The sequence below is a fragment of the Sphaerodactylus townsendi genome, linkage group LG06 (assembly GCF_021028975.2).
Source record: "Sphaerodactylus townsendi isolate TG3544 linkage group LG06, MPM_Stown_v2.3, whole genome shotgun sequence".
NCBI lineage: Eukaryota > Metazoa > Chordata > Lepidosauria > Squamata > Sphaerodactylidae > Sphaerodactylus > Sphaerodactylus townsendi.
The window spans coordinates 86,096,403-86,124,149 of NC_059430.1; the positions used below are offsets into that span (position 1 = coordinate 86,096,403).

General features: G+C 41.1%; 2 protein-coding genes across 4 annotated transcripts in view; one reads left to right on the forward strand and one right to left on the reverse strand.

Annotated features, from left to right (window-relative positions):
• Positions 1–18,128, reverse strand: part of CDHR3 (cadherin related family member 3) — a 66,158-nt gene extending 48,030 nt beyond the window's left edge. The window contains exon 1 of the mRNA XM_048502433.1: positions 18,048–18,128. The gene's annotated coding sequence lies outside the window, so the exon portion shown is untranslated. The remainder of the gene's footprint in view (positions 1–18,047) is intronic.
• A 98-nt stretch (positions 18,129–18,226) lies between these two features.
• Positions 18,227–27,747, forward strand: part of ATXN7L1 (ataxin 7 like 1) — a 78,630-nt gene continuing 69,109 nt past the window's right edge. The window contains exons 1-2 of one of the 3 annotated variants that reach the window (XM_048500690.1): positions 18,227–18,598; positions 19,238–19,306. In XM_048500690.1, coding sequence (XP_048356647.1) covers positions 18,484–18,598; positions 19,238–19,306 — 184 coding nt within the window. In that variant the 5' untranslated portion in view covers positions 18,227–18,483. Of the gene's footprint in view, positions 18,599–19,237; positions 19,307–27,747 lie in introns of those variants that run through there. The other 2 variants (XM_048500691.1, XM_048500692.1) reach the window with 2 other exon arrangements.

Here is a 27,747-nt window from a genome sequence, read left to right on the forward strand (position 1 = left end):
CAAAGACCAAGATAGTGCATTTTAATGCCAAATTCTAAGAAACTAAGGAAATGGCAGTTGTTAGGCCTTCCATCAGATTGAACAAATAAAGTGTTTTCAAATACCTAGTGTGGTTTTCCAAGTGCAACTGAGGAAAACCCTCATCTATATACAAAACAGCCATACCACACAGCAATAAAGGAGCTCACAGGCAATCCTAAAGATATTTCTCACCGCACAAGGGGTGGATTTATCTCCAGCTGCAATTAGATTTATTTGAAGCTTGTAAATCCCTGGCACAACTCACCTATGGAGCCCCATTGGTACAATTTCGGGATTTCACTCTCCCATGAGAGAGTCCCATCCTACATTCCTCAGGAGCTCTTTTAACACTCCCTAAATGTACAGCTAATGGTAGTTTTACTAAGACAAGAAGCAGGAAGCAGGTTGCTTAGGCAGCTGGAGACAACCTTTTGGAGGCTTATTATCAAATACTGGCTTAAAGTCCTCTCCCATCCCATGGAGTTTGTACTTGCCTTTGTTTCTGGCAGCAAACACACCATATCCAAGCTGGCTAGAAAAAAATAACACCCTTAAACTTACACAGTGTGTGGTCGGATCCCGTACAATTATTGGAACTTGGATCATTGCAGAGCAAATAAGCTCATTCTATCAAATCCGCTCCAAATGGGATATTGAAATGCAAACAGATTTCTCCTCCTGTTACCATGCTATATAAAACTATTAAAATCTTGGACAGGCATCTCGGGCTGCCCCTTACCTGTCCAATAATATAACATCTGACTTTAAAATGTCATTGGCCTCTTTCTAAGGGCCTGTTTTGACGCTTTTTCCATCAGCCAATCTAATGGGCAGATTTCTAAAATCCCCAACACATTATAGAGACCTGTAAGTGATTTTGTAACTCAGGGAAGTGGACTCTGTATTACATATTTTATGTGCATTGTGAACTCCACAAGGGGAAAGCGGAGAGCGTTAATTCATCCATTGTTTATCCAAAGCAGAAATTTAATCTAGAGTTAATTCCGACTCAGTTCCTTTATGAGAATTTTGGTTGAAGACTCATCGAAGTCTGAGTATCTCAGCAGGGCTAAATTTGTATGCTGGCATAGCTGGTAAGAGAAGAACCATGTTGGGACCAAGAGCTAAAATCCGGCTGAGGTGGCACCCAGAATGCTACAAGCTGATGAGGTTTTTTGTGGGATTTTGTTTCGTGTGGATTTCCAGTGCAAATTCATTGTTCTTTTGTTTCCTTTTTTCGGTTCTCTGCTCTTTTTTGTTGGCCTAATGGGTCAGAATAATAAAACCAACTCTATCAACGCTTTTAAATATTTTTAACGAGGTATACTAATCAATGTGAAAAAGAAATGAAATAAGGTCCTATTCATTTTATTGTTTCATATATTAGAGAAGGCTTTCTTAAAAATTTACAGCCAATAGCTAACACCAACGTGATTAAACAGAATCTATAAAAATTAATTTGAGATGCTAGAAGTATAGTTGTTAAAAGTACAGTTGTGCTTGTTGGTGGTTTTGATATAAAATTAAATTAGCATAGTGAAATAAAGTTAGTAAGATAAATTATGGGTTTTGTTATACTGTTAGATCCATTGGTTCTCTTTCTGGAATATGTGAAGGGTCTCATGGTTTAAAAGGTGACTAAAGGATATGGGATATATGGACGAGTGGCGTAGCACCAATGGAGTAAAGGTGGGGCAATGCCCCAGGCGGGACAGTGGTGGAGGCGTGGCTGGGCTGTGGCGGGGGCATTCTGGGGCGGGGTTAGCACTGCGGCAGGGGCACAAGGTGTACACATGCCCCGAGCGCAGTTTCCCCTCAGTCCGCCCCTGGAATGAACTACACAGGATTTAACAGCTAACACTTGATTTAGTTGAAATACTGATAAATCTCCAGCCATGGCTGCCTTGGATCACTACAAAGTATGTGAAGTTGGAAAAGTGGAAAGGGAGGCTTTGTGTTGGGTTATCAATTTTCAAGTTAGAGCTGGATATCTCCTGAAATTACAACTTAATATACAACTGACTATCAGTTTCCCATGAGAAAATGGCTGCTTTGGAGGATGGACTCTTTGGTATTATAGCCTATTGAGATCCCTCTCCTCCTAAAACCCTGCCTTCCTCAGTCTCTGCCCTCAAATCTTTAGGAATTTCCAAACAGAGTTTGCAATCCTCTACTGAAGACTAGGGCACTCTTAGGGCACTTTCACACATGCACTTTCACGCCATCTCTTAGGGCACTTTCACACATGCAGAATAATGCACTTTAAATCCACTTTCACAATTGTTTGCAAGTCGATTTTGCTATTTCGCACAGTAAAAATCAACTGCAAAGTGCATTGAAAGTGCATTGAAAGTGCAGGTGCGAAAGTGCCCTTAGATCAGTGATGGCTAACCTTTTCGAGACCGAGTGCCCAAATTGCAACCCAAAACCCACTTATTTATCGCAAAGTGCCAACATGGTAATTTAACCTGAGTACTGAGGTTTTAGTTTAGAAAAAATGGCTGCCTCCAAGGCATGCATTACTCGGGAGTAAGTTTGGTGGTAGTTGGTGGCTTTGAAGCAACCGTGCTTTGAAGCAACCGTGCTTTGAAGCAACCGTGCAACTCTTCCAATGAGTAATCACGACCCTAGGAGGGTTTACTTAGAAGCAAGCACCACTACCAGCAACCAAGCTTACTCCCAGGTAAAGGATCATGCTTTAGTTCTTCGCATGAAAATCAGTGGGGTTTAACAGTGCTTAACAGGGTTACCTACACTGCTTCCCCAAAACTAGGTCTTAGGTTTAATGCTAATAATCGAGCCCAGCTGCCCAGGCCAGCCTAGATGTGTGTGTGGGGTGTGTGCGAGGATGACTCTGTTTGCACGTGCCCACAGAGAGGGCTCTGAGTGCCACCTCTGGCACCCGTGCCATAGGTTCGCCACCACTGCCTTAGATAATCATTCAGTCAAAAGGTTAAAATCTCTATAAATTCAGCTCTGTCAATGAATGACTCTGAAAAGTCTTGTGGCATGTAAAGTACTATATATGTTCTGCCTAGGATTTCCAGCCACCTCTCAGTTGGGAAATACCTAGAGTTTGGGGGTGGGGGGTGGGGGGGCTGAATCAGAGGCGGACAAGATTTAGGGAAGCAATTTCAATGGGATATATTGTCACAGAGTCCATCTTCCATTTTCTCCAATTGAATTGATCTCTGTTGCCTGGAAATCAGTTATAATACCAGGAAATATCCAGCCCCTACCTGGAGGTTGACAACTCTAGCTCTGCTCCTTAAAAGGCCTTGCAAATGTTATTTCTTTTATACAATAAATTGGAACAGGGCCTCTCCTTCTCCTGCTGATCCACTTGCCAAGGGTAGACAAAATAACTCCAGAAGGGACCTTGGCCAAGACATAGAGCAGTCCTTTTTAAAAGTCAAATGACTTGCTCAAATACTATACCAACAGTACTGGAAGTGGAGCTCTGGGCTCCCATTCCTAAATTCAAAACCATGCGTCTCATGCTTGTATACATGCTTGTAAGAAGCAATCGATTTAATGGATGACTCCATTTAATAAAGGGATATCACTGTATTACAACATTAGTTTTATTACAGTTTTAATGAAATATGTCATTTAAAATTATCCCAACCATAAGTAGAACATCACTATAACAGGTAACAAAGATTTGATGAGTTTAGATCTATTGTTTCTTTAAAAGGTGTAAAATTTTCATACAATGTACAGTGCAAAGGAAGGTAACAAAATTATTTGATGCCTTGGTCTTGAGAAGAGATTTACATCAAGTGAGCAATTAGATCTCAATTTGTGTCAAGACACAAAGGCCAGTAAACGCATTTGGCAGACTACAGCTCTTACAGAGTATTTACTTCCTAGTTTACATAACACCATATAATTGCTCAGCCTCCTGAGCTGATGAGATTGGCAAATACACAAATGTCTGTTTGATGTCGCAAAGGGCACAAAGGAAAATGAGTTGTTTTAAGTACTGTTAAGGAAACGCTGGGGTTGCTATGTACACAAATGGAGGTACAATGTTAAGTTCCCTCAGAATTTTTTAAATAAAATGAAATGAAAAAATATTTCCCAGCAGTGATAACATTGCAATGCTACAGAAATATTTTTTCCATATTAAAGCAAAGATCAAGAGTTGAAGTTGCAATCTATTTGTGATTCTGTCAGTTAAGCACCAGTCTTTGGTGGAGGAGAGATTCCCTCCTTTAAGTGGGAGAATTCAACATAAGGTAGCTTGGGAGTTGAATATACCATTCCCTCCAAAACACATCAAGGAGTTTCTGCTGCAGCTTGCTACAATAGATAAACTAATTTTCTTTAAATTAAAAAAAATCAAAATTCTCTTCAGCCCTCCATTATACTTACACTACTCTGGGATTTAGGAAAACAATTAGTCCATGGCAAACATAGTTGGAGCAGCTGGCTGTTTCTGGTGAGAAGTGGCCTGTACTTGCTAACAGAATTAATGTGTGAAATAAGTGTATGTTCCTGCAAGACAATGGTGTGTTCATGAAGAGAATGGCAGTGGAAACGACTATAGTTGTTGGATGACTTGACAGATCAGAAATAAGCCTGAGGAGAAAGGAAGTATAAAAGTTTGGCTGGGAAGATTGTTGATGGGAACCCCAGCCACAGTTCATGAGAGGCAGAAATAGGGCTGCCAACTCTGGGTTGGGAAATACCTGGGATTTGGGGATGGAGCTGGAGAAGGCAGGGTTTGGGACAGAAGGACCTTCAATGGAATATAATACCATCAAGTCCACCTTCCAAAGTGGGCATTTTCTCCAGGTGAACTGATACTTCTCATTCAGAGATCAGTTGTACTCTAAGGAGATCTCCAGCCTGGATACCCATATCAACCTACCCGGATACCCACATTAACCAGTCACTGGGCCACAGCTGGTAGGCCTCTCGGTGCTCTACTGTTTTTGAAAGAATGATACATTAATGCTCACCTTCATCTGGGGATTTTGAGAGTGACTGAATAATTTTTTAAACTTTTTGTACACTAAGAGGTGCTACAAAGTTGAAGTCCAGTTCTGTAATTTCTTTCAGTGGTTTAAAATGGAATATCTGCCCTCCTGTGTTCACACTGGGGATCTTGTGTTCATTTGAAAACCTGTATGAGCAGTTGGGGGTGGTGTGTTGTTCATGGAGCTCAAGAGATTGGAAAATAGAAAATGAAGCATCGTATCAGAAGTGAGAGACCTACCACTATGTACTTTTGGAGCTCTGGGCAATAGACTTACTAAGAGTCCCATCTGAGAGGGGTGTCTGTGAATCCACTGATGGAAGTGGTACATGGATCCACTGGTATATTTGCCCTCCTTGGGGCACTTACCCTGGTGGAGGGTGAAGTTGCCAGGAGCTGCTTCTCCCCTGATGCTGGGACACAGTGCCAGGTGCGGTGTTACTGTCCCAGAGCCCCTGCCATCGCTGCTGCCACCAGTGTGACAGGACAGGCTTGGGTCGGGGAGGAGTCAACATTAGTCAGTTCCCTCTAGGCCATTCATGACATTATGCTAGCAGCCAGGACTTTAGACTTATGGCACCTAAAAAGGTGCCATAAGTCTATTAAGCCCAATGGGGGTTTCTCAGCAGCAGGAAGGCATTTTTTGCTTTTCAAGCCTCCCCATGCTGCTAGGAAGCCTCTTTGGGAGCAGCAGCAAGGCAACCCCGGCTCTTTGATAAGGCTGCCCGCGCTTTCACATTTTTCTCAACATACAAAATCTATAGTGCTTCATAAAAACCAGTCCTCCTACTGCCTGGTAACCACTGTCTTGATTGGGAGGGGTGGTTACCAAACATACATACGTACAATTTTTTTTTTAATTCTTGAAGGTCGGATGCCTTCCTCAGCAGTTCAGCGAGGCAAACCCTCCCCGTCTCAAAGAACCACCTGACCTGTTGGATGGGGCTGTAAAATAGAGTTGCCAACTCCATAACATTTGGTGAGGCGAAAACTGAGGAGAGTGAGGTTTGGAACTGGAAGGGACCTCAGTGGATTATAATGCCATACAGTCTACTCTCCAAAGCAGCCATTTTTCTCCAAGGGAACTGATCTCTGTAGTCCGGAGATGAACTGTAATTCTGGAAGTTCTCCAGTTCCCACCTGGGGGTTGGCAACCTTAAGCAACAACAAAGCCTGGGATTGCAAACCAGATTTTTTGTGTAGGGAGATGTGGAGTGAAATTACTGGTATAATTGCCCTTTGACTGATTCTAAGGCAAAACAGTGGGTTAAATGTAGGAACCCTGAGGGAGGACAAGGATAGATTTCATATACCTATGCAAGGGTGTTCCTTTCTCCCACAGCTTTGCTGTCCTTGCAGCTAGGGAATATTGCCACCTAGTGCTACAAAGAATGGTGACTGCTTTTGCAGAGAAAATACACACAAATGTCTCCTCGCATCAAGTCGTCTTTTTCTTCAGGTTAGATTTTCAATTTTCAATTATGACATGCAAGTAAAGAATCACTTTAGCAATGTGTCTGACCCCACTACTGTTAACAAAAAGGGTAGAGGGATATATTCTTTTTGCATTCAGTTGTTACCTTTGTCCCATAAACCTTTAGGGGAAGAATTTATTAAAAAGAAAACATGGTGATATTATTTATCAAACCACATTTAGTTCCTAAATTGGTACTGACTGATGAGAACAACAGGTATGTGGGGGTGGAAGTTAACTTGTTTGGTGTTAAGACTATAGTGTTTAAAATTTTTAAATCTTGTTAACATATGGAGACATTTAAAAAATTGAAATGCAAAAAAACACTTTCCCCCCAGAAAGACTAAGATAGTTTTCAAGAATAGATATGATCTGGGTTTTTAGGGATTTTGTGTCTAACAGCCCAATTCAGATGAGGAGGGGGAGCTCTGCAGTGGCTGGGGATGGTGCAGGGGAATCAGCGCTAAGCTGCTGCCAAAGGAGCTCTGGGCAGCGCAGCAAGCAGCAGGGGGAAAACTGCACTGCTTGTCCAGAAAACTCAATTGAAAAAAATAACTTACGTCACATGTTTTTGTGGTGTAAGTTACTGGCCTGTGCCAGGGGCGGTCCTGGGGCAAAAGCCCGGTGGAACCTGACCACTGTCAACTCCACCCCCCAGGAATGCCCCTAGCCTGCCCCCAGCTGCACTGGCATCCTCCCTTACGCCAACACAGCTCTGAGGGAGGAAGCCTCTTCTGGGACGGGAGTTCTGAGGTGCCCACCTTCCATCATGTTTGTCTTCCCCAACAACACCCCACTTATGCTGGTGGGGTTGGCAACCATGTTGGCATGGCCCACACTGCTCCCATGGCCCATTCTGCCCCATCTAGTTTGGGCTGAAAGGTATCTTAAAGTAGAAATCTTACCAGTCCGTTCCATAACCTTTTAAAGACCATAATCCTGTAAACTTGGTGTTTAAAAGAAAACCTAACACTTTTAGATGAAAACTAAATGATATTCTACTTCTAAAGGACACCGTTTGCAGGACTGTAAGAACAAATTAAAATAATTTTTTGAACTTCATTTTTAGTCATAAGAACATAAGAACATAAGAACAAGCCAGCTGGATCAGACCAAAGTCCATCTAGTCCAGCTCTCTGCTACACGCAGTGGCCCACCAGGTGCCTTTGGGAGCTCACATGTAGGATGTGAGAGCAATGGACTTCTGCGGCTGTTGCTCCCGATCACCTGGTCTGTTAAGGCATTTGCAATCTCAGATCAAGGAGGATCAAGATTGGTAGCCATAAATCGACTTCTCCTCCATAAATCTGTCCAAGCCCCTTTTAAAACTATCCAGGTTAGTAGCCATCACCACCTCCAGTGGCAGCATATTCCAAACACCAATCACACGTTGCGTGAAGAAGTGTTTCCTTTTATTAGTCCTAATTCTTCCCCCCATCATTTTCAATGTATGCCCCCTGGTTCTAGTATTGTGAGAAAGAGAGAAAAATTTCTCTCTGTCAACATTTTCTACCCCATGCATAATTTTGTAGACTTCAATCATATCCCCCCTCAGCCGCCTCCTCTCCAAACTAAAGAGTCCCAAACGCTGCAGCCTCTCCTCATAGGGAAGGTGCTCCAGTCCCTCAATCATCCTTGTTGCCCTTTTCTGCACTTTTTCTATCTCTTCAATATCCTTTTTGAGATGTGGCGACCAGAACTGGACACAGTACTCCAAGTGCGGTCGCACCACTGCTTTATATAAGGGCATGACAATCTTTGCAGTTTTATTCTCAATTCCTTTCCTAATTATCCCCAGCATAGAGTTTGCCTTTTTTACAGCTGCCATGCATTGAGTTGACATTCCCATGGAACTATCAACTAAGACGCCTAAATCCCTTTCCTGGTCTGTGACTGATAGCACTGACCCCTGTAGCGTGTATGTGAAGTTTGGATTTTTTGCCCCTATGTGCATCACTTTACATTTTGCTACATTGAACTGCATTTGCCAGGGAACAGACTTGAGAATGGTTTGGCACACAAGTTAAGCTTACATGATAGGTTACATGATGAGTTTAAGAAAAAGAGACAAGAGAAAATGCAGAATGTTTAAGAGGATATCAAAAGAAAAGAGGAGGAACTGAACAAAAATCAAAGAGATAAGAGGATTTTATAATGAATAAAATTTTACAACAGGTATCTAAGATACTAATAAGAGAAACAGAAACAAATTTTAAACATACAAAGAAAAAAAAATTGTAAGAAAACCATGAAAAGTTGTAAGCAACCCGGTGGTCTATTAAATTTAATGAATAAAATAAATAAATAAACTGAGAAAAGAGAAAGAAAATAAAATTATATTGAAATTACAAGAAGGGACAATGTTTTAACAGACAATGTGTTGATTCAAAAATGTTTTATAATTATTATACAAACTTAAGATATTCTGTTAGTAAAAATAAAATAATATCTTAGAATATAAAACTTACTTAAGATTACAGAAGAGCAGAGACATATCATGAATGGTACCATAGCAGTAAGAGAAGTGGTGAAGGCTATCAAAAAATCAAACCAGGAAACATCCTGGGTCCATACAATTTATGAGGTTTGTATTGTAAGTGTTTTGAAGAAGAAATTTTACAAATTTTACAAAATACAATGAACTCCATATTGCAAGGAAGAAAGATGCCAGAGTTATCTATTATGTTATTATCATAGCATAAAGAAATATATCTCATGAAAAAGGGTATATAAATTAAACATACGATACGATACGATATAACATCTGATCATAAGAAACAATACAAGGTTATTTAATGTAATTCACTTTTGACTTCAACATAGTTTCAGTGCAATTGCAATCCATCCTTTAGTTTAGAGATTACTGTAGTTATTAGAGTACACTGTTATCTCTTTTAGGATAACAGTGTACTCTAATAACTACTGTAATCTCTAAACTAAAGGATGGAGTTGCTGATTTGTCCTTCCACTGTGGAAACAATAAGGCACTCCAATATAACTATAAACAACCATTTGTAACAACGTCTTGTGTTGTGTCGGTATCACTTGAGTTTACTAATAATAATACTCCTTAAGGAAAATGTCTTCTATCAACATGATGAAAGTATCTACAACTTAGCAGCTTCAAAGAAGTCATTACTCTCCTAAAGCCAGCTTCTGGTAGCTTCAATCAGTCAGACAGCATTCCATCAAGAAAATATTTTCAATCACCAAGCTACAAGGTTCCAGATTAATCCTTCCCACATTAAGCCTTCAAGGGCTTGGTAATGGTGATTCTACTTCTAGCATTAATCATGTGCTAAATGCAAGTAAAGGTACAAAATAATGGATTCTGACAATTGATAAATGAAACATAATACTGCAAGCATAGCAGCGATGTTCCAGAGGAATGGCTGCGGGTGGAGCCTACATTAGTTGGCTTCCACCCCAGCTTTGTCCCCCAGGGTACTAGCACCTGTGCCATGGACTTACGCCACTCTTTCAGGTTGTGTAAGCCCATTGGAGGGCTTTTTGGCAGCGGGGAAGGTTCTTTTGTTGTTTGCCTCCCCATGTAATTGAAAAGCCCTTTCAATGCTGCTTTTGGAGGCAGCAGGGCGGTGCCGCAGGGGCACTGTCCCTGGCCACCCCAGGGCTCTGGATAAGGCTGCCTGATTGTTTCCATTACTCTATATTTTAATCTAGAGATGTATTCTAAAATTTTCACTTTCAAAACTCTTGTGGTGCTGCTTACATATAAACGATCACATGAACATTGTAAAATACATACAACATGGGAGATGTTGTAATTGGAAAAAAATGTGTCAGATCTTTAATATAGTCCATGAGGGGATGCACAATTTTTTTGATCTCAATAGCAAATTTACATGCAAGGCACTGTCCAAATTTGAAATGGCCCTAAGTTGTCTCTGTGGGATCGAAGATCTATACATATTAAAGAATCCACAAGATATTTGGTTCTTCTGAGTCCTAATAATGGGGCATGTTTAACAGCCTGGAATCTCTTCCACCAAAGGCCAATATTTATAAATAATGGCTTTGATTTTATTTGATTGGAATAGGTAAACCACATGTCAGCTTGTTACGGCAAATACCTTCTTTAGATTGGAATAAGTGATGTCTGGGGATCTTGTCAGCCTTTATCAAGGCCCCACTGCCACCCTCTAGTGCTGCAATATATCAAAACATTGACTCTGAACACCAGAGCTTCTGTGCCACTGTAATGGGTCAAAACCTGGAATTAAGACACATTTTAATGCGAGTCATGGCTTAACCATTCCCTTAAGAAGCTGCTCAGCTACACCGCAGTTATGCCCCAGCCAGTCACAATGCAATCACCTACCCTCAGCATTGCTCTGCCTATGACCTTGGGCTAGTCAAATGCTCACCCTGTGTTGTTAGGAAAAGAGAAGAGGGAGGAAGTATTTCCTTACATATACAAATTAAATATTTACTCAGATTGTCTCAGTGTAGGAGTTCATGACTTCTTTTCTCTCTACTTACAGAGTCCTCTTTCTTTGACTGAGATTCAGACTACTACAAGTGAAAAAGTTATATGTTTTCTAAAACCACATGATTAATTTTTGAGGGCAGTTTTTTAGAAATATAAACAGTTTCATATTGAAATAATTCAATGTAGATTACTAAGTATGGGCCTGGGCCAGGTTCAGTCCTGTGTTCTCCCCGGGAAATTTAGAAGTCTACTCCCTTGAGGTCTCCAGGCCCCACCTAACCCGAATTACTTGACCATTCTCCACCACTGTGTCTGTACTGAGATTAAATGTAATAAATGCTAGCCAGTATCTCTTTGAAAACATGAGTTGCTAACCAGCTTCCATCCCTGGCTTTATTTCCTTGTTGAGGGAAACTGTGGTTAGCATTAATCACAGCAGTGCTAAGGTAACCCTTAACCACAATCGACACCAGAAAAGAAAGACTTTTCCTTAACTCCAGGAAAGAGCAGGCTAATGAATAATGCTAATACTATTTTGCTTTTTACTGATATTTGATCATCTTCACATGGTATGGTATCTGCCCCTGTAATACATACTAATGTTTGTCTCTTCATTCTGCCAAAATATGAGACTGGAAGAGGAATTGTCTCCTAACCTGTTGCACAACAAGACAATAATATTTTAAGTAATAATGGTTTCGAGGATTTACTCTTTTTTTCATGGCCCCCACCCCATTTGCTGTAGCTGCTTCTGAATTAATTAAGAAGCTACAAATAGCAAACTACACTTCATTTTAGAAGTAAGCTCTTTGGCCGGTCTAGTGGATAAATTGCTCATTCATATTAGAATGCCACAGTTGTAATGCACAGCCTGAGCAGAGCACCACACAGCTTTAAACTCCTTTTTAATATGGCAACGATTAAGTGTCCCACTACTAAAGTAAGGAAGGGCAAAACATCTGTCAAGCATCAGCTCACCTCTGTATCAACAAATCTAGAAAAGTGTGTACATGATTAAAATATTTCATCAGCTATATTCAGAGGACATCATACACTTGATAAAATATTTGTTTTTATGGATGTTGAAACCATCATCCCTATTAATGAAGCAAATAAAGATATTGGCCAGTGCAGCTGAGAAAATAAAAAAGTCATCCTAAGCAGAGTGATGCCATTCCAAACCCATTGGCTTCAACTGACTTAGAAGACTGTAACTCTGTTTAGGATTGCACTGTCATGTTGGTTCTATACATGACATTATTAGCTTGGAAGAAACAAGAGGAAGATTGAAGGAGGGGTTGCTGCCTCTAGTGTGTATAGTCTGCATAATTTTGCTGCTATTAAACAGGCTTTGTCATGGTATTTTGTTATATTGTTTCAGAGGTATGTTTCAGCAAAATATGCAATGAGTTAAAAACTGTGGGTTACATCATGGATAAACGTGTCTCTCTCAATCCACTTTCAATTCTCTTTAAAATAGAAGGGTTTTATCACACTTTCCTTCCACTATGACACACAGAACATTCATAATATCGAAGGATTACCACAAAATTCGTGGATATCAGACAATGTTATATGAATAAAGATGCCAGAGGATTATGGTTGCCAATTATGGATTGAGAAATTCTTGGCGATTGGGAGGTGGAGCCTGGTGAGGGCGTGGTTTGGGGCAGGAAGAGACCTCAATGAGGCATAATACAATAGAGTCTGCCTTTCAAAAGCAGCCATTTTCTTCTGCGGAACAGATCTTAGAATTATAAGTCTGGGAGATCTCTAAGCCTCACCTAGAGTTTAGCAACCCTTTGGATGCTTTCAGCCCTACATGATCAGCTACTACTAAAATCTCAACAAGAAATCTCAAACATAAATTTTAAATTACTGAAATTCCTCTTTACTGTTACTTTCTCTTTGATCTTTCTCCTCTTGCCCTGCTTCTTCTGATGCTGTTGGCTGACCTACTACAACATCTCAATAAGGCTGTTTCTTCTTCCAAGTCACCCCATCAGATGACACTGTCCCTGAAGTTACCACTGGCTCAACTGCTCTGCTTTCACAGAGATTCTTGCAAGACTTGTAACTGGCAGAGAACTAAACTAAATATAAGGTCTAGTGGTAACTAGGCTAAAGTAAGTAGCGATGGAGTGTGCTTAAACTCTGCCACATTTGTGGATTATTATCACAGATTCATTCACTATAAACAGACAACATTTAAGACTTTTTAACTTCCATTGGCAGAAGCTTGGATATGCTACATGTTTTTAATCTCAAGAGAAAATGTAAGTCTGTTGATGTCCCAGCATTTTATGACTCTCTGTTGCTAAATGTTAATACAGCCACTTTACTGAGAAAAGAGACAGGAGGTGAGAGATCATGCTATGAAACAAAATATATGTCTCAGTGCAGGAATAAGTGGATGTCAAAAAAGGACTGAAGAAGATAGTACTTAACAAAGGACAGAATAAAACCCCAGTAAGAGAGAGAAGGGCCCTAGTTTGCTGGTGACATTGGGCCAGTCACACCCTCTCAGTCTAACCTATCTGACCAGGTTGTTGTGAAGATAAAATGGAGAGAGAAGTACAATTGTAAAGATAGGCTATAGAACATGTGTTTGACTGGTTTGAGCTGGCAAAGGGCTTTTCTGCATTCTTTTTTCTTTGCCATGTCCCTGTTTTTTTCAGGGTTTTTTTTGTTGTTCTGCATGTCCTTCTTGTTCTGCATGTCCTTCTTGTGGCTGATTCAATATTGCACCGAATTTTATCACGAGTAAAAAGCTGCTACTTAAATCGGCAGGGAAATAAACTAGATTTAATCTTCTGCTACATCGAATTGACCCCTAGAGGGAGTGAAACACATGCAGAACTTTTAAAAATACAGAAGAAACAGGAATGTCAAGACAGGAAAAAGAGAATGTTGAAAAGGCCAAATATTAGTGGACAAGAAGTAATATATTCTGTGAATATTTGTGTTATTTCCAGTTTGGTTTTTGAGCTTCAAGTAAAAATGACTCAGCTCTTACCTGGATAGCCAAGGCTAGCTTCTCTCATCAGATCTCAGAAGTTAAGCAGGGTTGATTGTGGCAAGTATTTGGGAATACCAAGGTCTTGCTGAGGAGGTAGGCAATGGCAACCCACCTCTGAATGTCTCTTGCTTTGAAAGCCCCACCAGTGGCTGCCATAAATCAGACGTTACTTGACAGCAAAAAGAAAAAAAAGACTCCAGGTGGTGATTCTGAACCCTCAGATGGTTTGTGGATGGAAGATGTGTACTGGTGGAAATCTTTCTCATTTTTGGAATCGCATAATAGTATGGGAAAGGATTTGTGGCTGCTAGGGAATGTTTGTGTTAGAGAAAGAAAAATGTTCCATTTTAGTTAAGGCTGTTTGAGGGGAGGGGGCAATGCAAAATGTAAACACAAATCCCCTTAAATGTCTTCTTTTTTAATAACTTTTTGACTGATCTTGCAAAATCCTGTCACCTCTGCTCCTAGTCACCTCAACCAGGAATTTTTCCTCTTTTTTGACTCCCCCATGCAGTGGATTAATTAAGAGCTTCCACACAGCTGTATTGCTTATCTATGGTTTTCCCATTCTTCTCAGAAAGCATCTTTGACCTGGTAATTCTGCTGGTAAACAGAATTGAAACACATTTACAGTGTGCTATACTTCAAAAGGTGCCCCTCATTTAAATACCATTTTCACTGCCTTGTTCCATTTCTACTCCATGCAATGAAAGGAGAAGCTTTTCAAGGTTCTTTTAAAAGAGTGGCAAGAACAAGATTGCGATAGTATTATTATAACATTATTCCAATATATTTGCTAGGTTCCTGTAAACCCTGGTTCTCCCTAACTTCTTTTCTTGTGGAGGTGAAAGGGGAAAGGGTCTATCTTGGCAGCAAACAGGGCTACAGATTTACTGTTTAAAAATGAAAGCTGGGAATTCAGAAAACCTAGTAGATCAATATCATGTTATGACATGACCCTATAATGATCTAATTATTGCTGATTTTTTTTTTGGGGGGGGGAGAACCCATTCACCCAAGAGTTCTTAAAGAGCTCAAGCATGAAATTGCTGATCTTCTCACTTTAATATGCAACTTATCCCTGAAATCAGGCTCCATCCCTGAAGACTGGAAGATGGCCAATGTCACACCAATCTTTAAGAAAGGATCTAGGGGGGACCCGGGAAATTACAGGCCAGTCAGTTTGACATCTGTTCCTGGTAAATAAGTAGAATCTATCATTAAAGATAAAATTATAAAACATGTAGAAAAGCAAGACCTGCTGAGAAAGAGTCAGTATGGCTTTTGCAGAGGCAAATCCTTACAAACTTACTGGAGTTCTTTGAGTGTGTAAACAGGCATGTGGATAAAGGGAAACCAGTGGACATTGTCTACTTGGATTTCCAAAAGGATTTTGACAAAGTTCCTCACCAGAGACTATTGAGAAAACTCAGCAATCAAGGAATAAGAGGGGAAGTCCACCTATGGATTAAAAACTGGTTGAGAAACAGGAAACAAAGGGTGGGTGTAAATGGGAAATTCTCACAATGGAGAGATGTAGGGAGTGGTGTCCCCCAAGGATCCGTTTTGGGACCAGTGCTCTTTAACCTATTCATAAATGACCTGGAAGTAGGGGTGGGTAGCGTGGTGGCCAAGTTTGCAGATGATACCAAATTATGTGTAGGGTGGTGAGAACCACAAAGGATTGTGAAAGAGCTCCAAGCCGGACCTTGATAAATTAGGTGAGTGGGCTCCAGGAAATGGCAAATGCAGTTCAATGTAGCAAAATGTAGAGAGTGATGTACACATAGGGGCAAAAAATCCAAACTTCACATACATCGCTACAGGGGTCAGTGCTAATTTCAGTCACAGACCAGGAAAGGGATTGGGCGTCTTAGTTGATAGTTCCATGGGAATGTCAACTCCATGCATGGCAGCTGTGAAAAAGGCAAACTCTATGCTGGGGATAATTAGGAAAGGAATTGAGAATAAAACTGCAAAGATTGTCATGCCCTTATATACAAGTAGCAGTGGTGCTGAACCGCGACTTGGAGTACTGTGTTCAGTTCTGGTTGCCCACATCTCAAAAGGATATTGAAGAGATAGAAAAAAGAGGTGCAGAAAAAGGGCAACGGTGGGATGATTGAGGGACTGGAGCACCTTCCTATGAGGGAGAGGCTGCAGCATTTGGGACCAGCTTTTAGTTTGGAGAGAGGAGACATCTGAGGGGGGGGATATGGATTGGGAAGTCTATAAAATTATGCATGGGATAGAAAATGTTGACAGAGAGAAATTTTTCTCTCTTTCTCACAATACTAGAACCAGGGGGCATACATTGAAAATGATGGGGGGAAGAATTAGGACTAATAAAAGGAAACCCTTCTTCACGCAATGTGTGATTGGTGTTTGGAATATGCTGCCACAGGAGGTGGTGATGGCCACTAACCTGGATAGCTTTAAAAGGGGCTTGGATAGATTTATGGAAGAGAAGTCGATTTATGGCTACCAATCTTGATCCTCTTTGATCTGAGATTGCAAATGCCTTAACAGTCCAGGTGCTCGGGAGCAAAAGCCGCAGAAGTCCATTGCTCTTACATCCTACATGTGAGCTCCCAAAGGCACCTGGTGGGCCACTGCAAGTAGCAGAGAGCTGGACTAGATGGACTCTGGTCTGATCCAGCTGGCTTGTTCTTATGTTCTTTCTTATGTTCTCATAAAAGCAACCCCCATGGTGTACAAAAGGGAGTGGCAGCTGTGGGGCAAAAGAGGAAGGAAACAGTGGAGAAAACTCCTGCCTGGAAGGTTTGTTGCCATTGGGCTAAGTTGATAGCCGCAGCACCAGAAGAAAAACTCTGGGTGCCATGTAGGTGGCACCTGAATCAATTTTCCCTTGTTCCTTTTGTTTATCTACCCTTCTAGGAAAATGTAAATTGGAAGTTCTTCAGGTTGAAAAGTTCCAAAACTGAACTGTATAAACTAAGAGAATAGCAACCTTTATCTAGTCTTTATTCTCTTGGAGCTATGATATTCTGAAATGAAGGGTCTGATAAAGGTAAAGTATGCCACTGCATTACAACTAAGTCATGGAGACCTTACAAAGGTCCTTGTGGGATTTTCAAGGCAAGGGAGGAGGAGAGATGGTTGATCACCATTGTTCTGCATAGCAGCTCCAGTCTTTCTTGCTGGCCTCCCATCCAAGTAGTGCCCCTTCTTACCTTTTGAGCTCTGACAAGATCAGGCTAGTCTGGGATATTATGGGTCCAATAGTATCATCTTAAAGATGTGTGGAATTGATTCCAGAACAAGCTTTTGAGAATAGCTTTTGAGATGCAGCAATTCACTGCATCTAACAAAACACACTTGCTGGAATAAAAATCATATTCTGTCCAGAGGGGTAACCATCATGTAGTGCAATTGTAAGCATGGATACTCAGGAATTGCCCTAACTTGGATAGCCCAAGCTCACCTGATCTCATTAGATCTAAGAAGCTAAGCAGTGTCAACCCTGGTTAGTATTTGAAAGGAAGAACACCAAGAGATGCTATACAGAAGAAGGCAATGACCAACCACTTCTGTTAGTCTCTTGCCTTGGAAAATCCATAAAGTGTCACCATAAGCCAGCTGCACTTTGACAGAACTTTATACACACACAAGCCAATGCCATTGCGCTGCATCTTCTTTTCATCTTTGCCTGCCAGGGAGCTCCCTCAACTTCACTGTATAGGATTGACAATTGCCAGGACAAAAAAAAAATGCCACAAACCATTAACAGAGGCTGGAAAAAATGCTATTTCCAAAGTGATATTATTTGCTTTCATGACAGGAAAAAGTCAGCTGCCCAGTTCCACACATTTAAGGGGAGTGGGACAGGGCATTTTTCTCCAGGCACGTTGGCAACCTGGTCATCGGATTTATAAAGGTGTCACTCTGTTTAGGCTTGCACTTCCAGTGTTTTCAGTCTAGCTCTAGCTTCCTTGCTCTCCCTGTTTAACTATACAAAAATGCAATCTATTATTTATTCATCAGTCTCCTCATTGTGTATGTGTATTACTGTGATTATCTCCACCTGGCAGAGAGGAACAGCGCTTGGGGCCGCCTGGTTGCAGCATGCTCCGCTCACCTGTCTGGCCAGCGGGTGCCTGCCGCCGCCTCCTCCTCCTCCCTTCGGTCCTTCCCTTTCCCGAGCGGTTGAGGGCTACCCGGCTTCGCCTTCCCCTTCTGCGCCTGCGCGCCAGGAGCCGGTGCAGCAGTTCTGATAGGGAGCAGGCCGTGGCTGACACTACCCCCGTGTGGGCGGTGGAACGTCCCGAGGATGACGTGCGGCGTTCTCGAATCCCGTGTCTCGCTCGTTGCCTTCTCGCTCGTTGGTGCTGAAGGAAACGGGGGAAGCCGCGAGAGGAGGAGGCAAGACGAGCCGCCGCCGACGGAGCAGCAGCAGCAGCTGCAGCAGCACGAGCCAGAGCAGGAGCGGCCGGAGGAGAAGGAGGAGGAGGAGGAAGAAGAAGAGGAGGAGGAGGAGGAAGAGGAAGAAGAGGAGCGGCGTCGCCGCTGCCGCTATGGCGGCCCTGGAGCGGCCCGTGCCCAGTCCCGAGGCGTTCCTGGGCCAGCCCTGGGCCGCCTGGGTCCGGGAGGCCGCCCTTCCGCACGCGCACTGCACCGCCCCCCCGCACAGTAAGGGCACCCGCCAGGCACAGGCCGAGGGAGTGGGGAGGAGACGCGGGTTGCTCTGTCCCCGGAGATACGCGTTCACACACACACGGATTTCCCGGAGAGGGTAGGAAGACAGGGAAAGAGGCGGTGGCGGCGGCGGCAACGGCTTGCATCCCTTCTCTCTCTCTGCATCGGGGTTACAGAGAGACCCACCCATCCCGCCGGCGAGCCACTCGCCCTCTGCCCATGTGTCTTCTGGTCACAGCTCTGCACATCTCTGGTTGCAGAGAGAGGGAAATGAGGCTGACTGTCGGGGGAGGGGCAGGAGAAGGATGCGGTGATGGGTGGGTGGGTGGGGGACTAGAGACAGATGTGGTATTTCATCAATTGGACCCAGGCCATGCAAGGATACTGTTGCATGAGCGCTGGTTCTAAGATGATGAGACCAAGGTGGATGCTGATTTCCCAGGTGATGGCTGTCTGGAGATGCGCCTCCATGGCAGATGCACTGATAATCCTGTTCTTTTAAAAATCTTGCTGCCTAACATTTCTGAACTCCTTTGTTGTGCTTTCCCCCCCTCCTTTGGTGTGTGAATGTATTCATATGTGCCTAATGCTCTCTCCTCCTTGGTTTTCTCTGACTGTGTTTCTCTTCTGCAGGTGTAGAGTTAGAAGAGACTGGAAAAGAGGGTGGAAAAAGCAGGGAGGTGATGAGGCTTAATAAAGAAGGTAAGGGTGCCAGGAGCTGACACTAGGGCCCTTCTATGGTTTGGACCCCCACTGCCCCCAGCAAGTGCAATTGGTGCTTGACAAGACATGGATGACTTGGTTCTATAGAATTGTGAACATGACTTTTTTGAGTGAAGTGTCCAGAAGTGACTTCTCAGTGTAAGGTTGATTCCATATTCATATAATTGGACAACTCACTCTCTTTAACAGGAATGTTATATTCTTTTTAAAAAGGAACATTATATACATTTTTAAACCCTGTGTCCAACTATCATTGTAGGGATTTTATTTCTAGCCTCTTTCTCTAGGCCATCACTAATTTGATTCAGTTCCTGTGTTCCAGCTTGGAAGTAAAATAATCGGTATATCTGCTCACCTGCTTATAAGAGAGGAATTAAAAAAAACAAATAGCTAATCATCCACTGCACTTGGAAATGCAACTGTTGAGCGAACATTCGCAGTTGCCTAATCTTTAGATGTCCTTTGGACTTGAAAGCATAGGTTTTTTTTAAATAGCTTCAGAGTTAAAATGCGTCTCAGGCTATGTTTTTAGTTTGGGGCTTTTACAGGGACAGAAGGGTTCATTTCAGGGAAATATTAAACAAATACTTACTATACTTATTAGAGTTAAGTCATATATGCATTAGTTAAACATTGTTGATCTCTATAGAATATTATTATCCATGGAAATGAATTTGTGCACAGATTACAAATGTGCCCATACTTTTCCAAAAGAGAGAATTCAGGTAGTTCACACTGACAGATTTGTTTTATAATATGATTTGTACCGTAACACTTGATTTAGCAGCTGTTTTATGTCAGATTTGACATGTGTTGGACAATCTGTGTAGTTTTGTGATTCAGTGAGCAAGGGCAGACAAACTGCTAACGTGCTCTGGTAGACGAATTCTGTGCTAGTGAAATAGGACATGATCCATGAACAGTTGCACAGAGAAGTGGTTCATCTTGTCATATGCACACATCCCCCAGGGAGACCCACTCATTTTTGCATGCTGAAGTGGACCTTAGCCCAAATACAGTAACAGTAGCACATCCTAGCTACTTTGCAGTTCCACTGGACTGTTCAAGAGCTTTTTCATGTTGGGGATGAGTTGAAGTGAGAGAGGAGGACATAATAATTCTTCAGGGGGATCCTTTCAGCACAATTCTATCACATTTACTCAGAAATAAGTTTTCAACATGTATGCATAGATTTTGCAGGGTAGGGGCCAGTTTCCTGATCTGGAATTAGGAACAGCAGGGCAATGCTGTAATGTTTTTCGTAGCTGTAAGACAAAACTAATTGGGCAGAAAAGGACATCTGTGCTCCAGTTGTTAGTTTATGATGCAGAATTAGGGATTTTGTTTTTATGGAAGGGAAATTAGATTTCTAGAATTGATATCCCTTTTTAAATTCTTAATACCAGGGATTTTTGTGTGTGTGTGTGTGGTGATATTCACAGGTTCGGACACTTTTCCTGGGGGCACTGCCAAGTCCTGAGGCAGGGGAATTGGTAGAAATTGGTGCAACCTTATATATGACTACTGGCGTGTAAAAAACAAAACACTGCTTAATACCACTTTAAGGAAATGCTTAGTGTTTTCAGTTAAAACTCCAATGCATACTTGGTGATAGAGTTTTAACAATGGAACTATTGGGACTGTATATTGACAATGTATATGGGGAAAAGCAAGTCTTATGACAAATAGCTGAAATTAAACTTTGCTCTCAATGTTGAAAGTAGTGTAAATCTTATAGAATTAGGTCTTCATTATTTTTGTCACAGGCAGCTTTACGTGAAAGGGATTTTAATAGAATTTACTTATGAAGAAACATGTGGACTGCTTGGAAGTATTGTGATTTTGATAATGAGTAAGTTCATAGAAAGGCAGGCTAAAAACTGGTTTGATTAATGAATTCTGTGCCAATTTGTATTTAGGCCTCTGGTCCAGGTGTGCAAAACAAGCAGAAACAAGCACCTGTATGATGACGTTAGTGCCAGTTTTTGTGTATATGTGCAGTAGTTGCATGTTCAGCTCAGGACATCATTCTTCCATAAGTAGTTCTTATTGGTATTATCCCCGTGATCAGGGAGGTGCATTGTGGGATACTCAGCTACAACGCTTGTTCACCTTTAGGATCACATGCTGTGTCAATGGCTCCCAGTATGGCTGCATACTTTGTGCGGGTGGGCAGGCTAACCCCCTCTGAGGCTGCCTTGTGGGTAGGAGGGAAATTTTCAGGTTTTAAATTCCACTGTTTGGTAAATCTTAATGCTGCGGTAAATTGTATGCTGTGATGTAAATGTGTTCTGAGTTCACTTTTAATTTTAATACGTGAATAGTTTCATTTTAGGCATCTTTTAAAGGCCTGGGATGGACAATAATTCGTGATAAAAGAACCTTTTTACAATTACTCATCTGTAGTCCTCAGTATTTTGCCACAAGGGAATGGACTCTTCCAGCTTTTTCCACTGGTGCAAGAGTGAAGAGGGATATCTTACCCAGTTCTATACTATATTCCCTCCATTCTCACAACCTGTGGAAAAAACAGGGGTCAAAAGAGAACCCTTCACCCTCTTGCCGTAGGGAAAAAGCTACTAGATTCAACCTTGATGGTATGTCTTTTAAAAATTGTATGTTAGTTAAATTAATAAATGTCAATCAGCACTCTGAAGTGCCCAGTTGAAGACTTTGTGAAAAGTTGTTGGGGAAGGAAAAAGTTTGTCAGCATGTCCTAAACATGTTGTGAAGCATGTGATGCTGTTTTTTTCTGATGTTGTTTTTGTTGTAGCTGTTGAGGCGGCCCCATTCTAAGCATTTATACGCTAATGTAATTTATCTGAGGTTGTGTTTTGAGTGACTTATATGAAGACAGTATTAGTTATTCTTGTTTGGTTTGTAAGATTCTGTTTGATCCTCTATTTGATAAGTTGGTGTTTATAACTATGAAGTGCTGATTGTACTCCAATGTTTCCATTACCTGCCACACTAACCTCCATCAGCAATATACAAGTTCAGAAGAAGGTTAAAAATATAGTTTGAAGTACTAAAAGCATGGTGGGGAAACTTTACCTATTTGTGTTTTGCAAATCACTGCAAGATCAATGATTGGGTTCGGACCTGGCATCCTAGAAAAGCAGCAGTACTTCTGATATCTTGGTCTAACCATACTTATGTAATATTTTTTGAGAATTCAAAATACTTCATGTAAATTAACAAGCTTTGTAAGGTAGACCATTACCAGTATGCACATTTTAAGATGTGTATAAGAAGAGATACTGGCTTGTGTATAGCCATGTAAATGTTAGTTCATACATAACACAAAACTGCAATTTATTTAAACTATGATTAGTTGGTGAAATGAAGATTTGGCTTGAAAAGGATCATTCAGATGGTTAAATTCTAGTTTGATTTTCTTCACGCTGTCAGGCCAAACGTATCTGTACTGAGGAGGGAACGGGAGTAGCCAGGTTTTCTGCATCCTCATATAAAATCATTGTGTTACATTTTTGTTGGACATTAATTCATAGGGTTGCCATATACTGAAACAAACTTGATGGTACTTAACATGCACACATAACTATTAGTAAACCAAACTCAACCAATGGTTGAGATCACTGACATAAATTCAACGTTTGTTTATTTGATTTCTGTCTCAACCTTTCCTGACCCAAGTCAGGATCAGGGCAGCTCACAACCAAAAATACAACAAGGCACCTTAACAAATATAAATCATGCTTAAAACCCTTATTTTAAAAATAAATTAAGAAAATTCTAGATAGTTCCTTTAAACACTGGCAATGATGACAAGATAACCAGTCAAGAAGAAAGGGGAGAAAAAAAGGGGGGACAAAGAATTGGAAAGGAAGAAAATACAAGAACAGCTAGGGGGATAGAGGTAGGTTAGGTAGACATTAGTAGAGTTCTTGCATGTTCATGCTACCACATGAATTACAGTTTAATTAAATACTCTCTCTTTTTTGGTATTCAGTCTGAACTGAGCTGGCAAGTTCACGGCTGAGAAGAATTTTTGAACCAGAGACTTTCTTGCTCATATTTTTGGCTAATTTAGGACCCTCAACACATTCTTAGCCTTCTTTCTTAGAATCCAGAGACTGAGTTCAGGTTTGAGATAGAGGTGATAGGTTGACTGTAGCTGCTCCAGTAGAGTAAAAAGTGACTCTGGTTTATCTATCTGCTTTTGATTTATTTGGTTTGAATTGTATTTCATCAAAAGATAAAAAGGAAGATATAAGACACTTTGGAACCCTGATGTTGAAGACTGGATTTTCAGGGGAATAGGTGCAGGTTTTGAGTGCTTTGTTGTTGCTTGGAAAAAATAGAAAAGTAAAAGCCTGGACTTGCTTGCCTCTTTTTGCATAGAGATCTATTTGGAATCAATGTTTCATAGTAGGTACCGGAGGAGGGGTGGGTAAGGTGAAACAAAGCAGAACATGGACAGTGTCTCTTAGGGATGATTTCAGAATTCTCATTTCCTCATTGGAAGGGATTGGGGTAGCAGGCTGATAACTCTTAGTGTTTGCCAGAATGAAGTTTTAAAATTTGAAATTGTAACAATGCAGTGAGGTAGACCCTGCTCCCCTCTTGCCACTCCACTGAGCAAAGTTGGAAGTCTTTCCCCAAAACAAGATATCCAGGTTGGAGGAAGGCTCCTTGGAGGATGTTTGGATCCATGGGATATCCCAAAGAATAAAGAAGGATTTAAAAACATTAAGACTCCTGTTTAAACAGACTTGTGTTTATTTTTTGCTGACCATTGTATAAGATCAGTTTTGGATTTTTTAACCCTGATGGATGTCCAACTTGTTCAGACTTGAAGGGTGAGCGTGGAAATGAGAGGTTATACCATGTATAGGTATAGTGATGAGTGATGTCTTTTTTAAAAAAACAGTCTCTAACACTTGGATGCTATACCTCTCGGTGTTTTTGAGTCTGACCCACTAACTTCCTTCCTTCTTGTATAATAAGCCTAACATGTCCCTTTGAAATCTAGTGTTATTCCATCCCCACAAACATGTGCTGCACATACATTCATATTGACATGTGGAATTACCTTGGTGTTTGTGTGCAGAAAACTGTTATCTTTTACCTAAAGAGGTGGCTGTGCGTAGCAAGTTTTTAGTAGGAAAAGGATGACAGAGGCCTGAATTTAAAAGGAGTATAGAGGTTATTGAGAGAATTGATACAATAGTGTGAGAGGGAGGGGAACATTATCCAAAGAAACACCAGCAACACTAAATCAAAACACAGATACATTCCTTATCCTAACTAATATAGCAATAACCAAGCGTGTTATCGGAGAAACCATTTGTAAGGCAGCAGAGATACGTATGTGTTTACATAGTGATATAAGACTACACACCTTTGGGACTAATGGCATTCTATGGTTTTAAAAGAAACAAACCATATACGGACAATTTGACATTAAGACAAGGAAAAAGAAATTGAAAGGGGAACCACAGCATCTTTTCCTTTGGCCATTTTATGTGAATATTAAAAATAAAAATAACCCACCCCATTGGAAACACCTGCAGGGGGAGGGGTTTGGTAGTTACAAGAGGAGTTCCTATGTTGATTGATTCTATGTTTATTGATGGGTTTTTTTTGCTTGATGTTATGATGACTGATGTTTGGTATTATACTGTTGTTGTTCACCATCCTGAGCACTTCGGGGAAGGGCAGTATACAAATAGAATAATACAATACAAAACTTTGAATTATTTGGTTTAATCTTTTTTTCAGGTTATTGTAGCATCTCATTTTCTGTAACTATGTGCAGTCCTTCACCCATGTTAGTGCAAAATCAGGGAAGTTTAACATGCATATTCAGGGTTGTTGCAATCCTGTCGCCTGCCATGTTTACTTAAATAGTTATTTTTGTTAAAAAAAAAAAGCCTGAACATTTATGTGTTGGAAGAGCCAGTTTACTTAACTGATGAGGAGACAGAGAGGGTCTCTGATTATTTTGCTGCTATTAACCACTTTAATAACTTTAAGTGTTTCTCAGAGGCGAGTATTGCATGCAGTGATTATTTATAGCTTGTCTTAAAGAAAAGGATGAAATCTAAGAAAATTTATATTTTTAGAGAATTCTATGTATTGCATGCAGTGATTTATTTCCTTCAACGTAACTATGAAACAACTGTTGGTTATGATGATTGAAAAAAACTTTGCAATTTGCTGGTAAAAAGTAGATGTAGCTTTATATTGTATTCTGTTTTACACTGAAGGAATGGAGCGTATCTCTGCTTTGGTTTTAATCCTTTCATTAAAAAGCTTGTTGCCAATGGCTGGGCTAGTTCCTTCAAGGTGATTGCCTTGTCCTCCCTTGCCCAGGTCTCGGTCATGCAAGCCAGATACACATTGTGCTCTACAAAAAAGTCCTGGTATTATTATTAATGGATCTGGCATTTCACAACTTCAGTGTTGGAGAAGGGTAGAGAACCCTAGCCTCTCTGCCAGCGTGGAATTTGATGGCGATTGCAAGGGCACTGAGCATACCTGAATCTCCGTGGCTTTCCAATACTTAATCCAGTACATCATACCTGCCAGAGGGGACCCCCCCCCCCCACCATAGTCCACCCAACTGTCATCCCTAAACTCATTCAACCCTATTCTTGAGATTTTAGCTTATTTATATTGTACATTTGATGTATGTTGGAACCTGACCTGAGCCAGAAGGGAAGGGTGGTATAAAAATTCCATAAATAAAGAATGATGGGGATGGCTGTAGCATCTGGGTTTGTTGCACAGGTTGGTCCTTGGACTCATGTGAATGCCTGAGGCCATCAAGCCACTGAACCCTCCCTAGGTCTGTCTTGTCTGCGTTGAAGATACCAGGGCTTGAATCTGAGATCTTCTGCATGCAAAGCCATTTCTCTACCATAGAATGATGGTCCCTCCCCTATACGTATCCCTTAGGTAATCCGGAGTTGTTGGTGAATAATAAAGCAGGTTCAGCAGTGTCTGCAAATGAATACCCTGTCAGTTTCTATAGGTGAAGATGTGCTGGATTCTCCTTTGGCCTTTTCAATGTTGGCATGCTTGGAATAGACAATTGTGTTTTCTTTTCTTCAGGAGCCTAAATTCCCATTAATTTTTGGAGACTCTTCTTAGACTGTTTTTGTGACTGTCTGCTGTTTACATGAGATTTTGGAGTGGCGTAAGAAGAGAGTGATAGCTTCAAGTGTTTAAGGTTTGGCTGACGATTTAACTAGGCAAGGTGTCACTGGTCAGTTCAACCCCTCAATATTAGTCAAAGTTTCAAGTGATGTTCTAAAATTATTGGATGAGTTGCTATAAGAGAGCGAATTGGTAAATAAATAAAAAATCATATGCTATAAACAAAGAAATGGGAAATATTTGGAAGAAAGGTAAAGTGTCAATTTAAAGCATTATAATCTGTTAACATTCTCATCTAGTTGGAGTATTAACTATTTAGAGAAGCCCTCCTCTTACAGAGAAATGGAACTTACAGAAACTTACAAACATTTTTCAAATTATTGTTGAAGGCTTTCATGGCCAGGATCAGTCGGCTGTTGTGGGTTTTCTGGGCTGTGTGGCCATGGTCTGGTGGTTTTAGCTCCAAATGTTTCTCTCGCATCTGTGGCTGCTGTTCCGAGGCATGTCACGGTAAGATGTGTGCTATGGAGGAAAATACATCTCTCCATGACATGCATATGAACATGCCAGCCACAGGTACAAGTGAAACATTTGAAGCTAAAACTACCATGGCCACACAGCCCAGAAAACCCACAACAGCCAATTTCTCGGACCATTTTGAGTTGTTACGTAAGCAAGCTAACATATAGTTCTTGTTTTTGCTGCTGTGATTGATGAAAGGTAAGGACCAAAGTACTGCTGAGTGCTGAAAGAAAAGGTGAAAATGAGAGCCTGATTAATGTGGCTGTCCATCTTTCCATACCCTTTTGCAAAGGCAATCCCCTCTTGAAAGCTGCATTTGTAAATGCAATCAGGAGTAAGTCCCGTTGAACTTGGCACTGCTTTCTTAGTAAATGTCAAATGTTGATGCCTCCGTGACCTGCTAAAGTTGAACTGTGCCATATAGTAAGCAAGAAGTGGATGAGTACAGAATTTGTTTGGATCCTTCCAAGGCTTCACTGTGGGAGATCTGGTTGGTTGTAGGTGCTTGCCTTGCCATCTTCTGGATCTGATTCTGCCTGATTCTGTTTCAGACAAAAACATTAATAACTCTTTGGAATCTAAAAGTATTCTTTAGATAGATTATCTTTTACTGTTTGTTTTGGAACCTCAGTCTTCCATCTCTTTATTAATGGGCATGATTAATACTTTTGAGGATTTGTCTGCTTATTTAATTACCTGGACCAAATCGGAGTTGATGCCATTGGAAGACAATAGTATGAAGGATGTTTGCTGATGGATATTTTTGGTGGTGC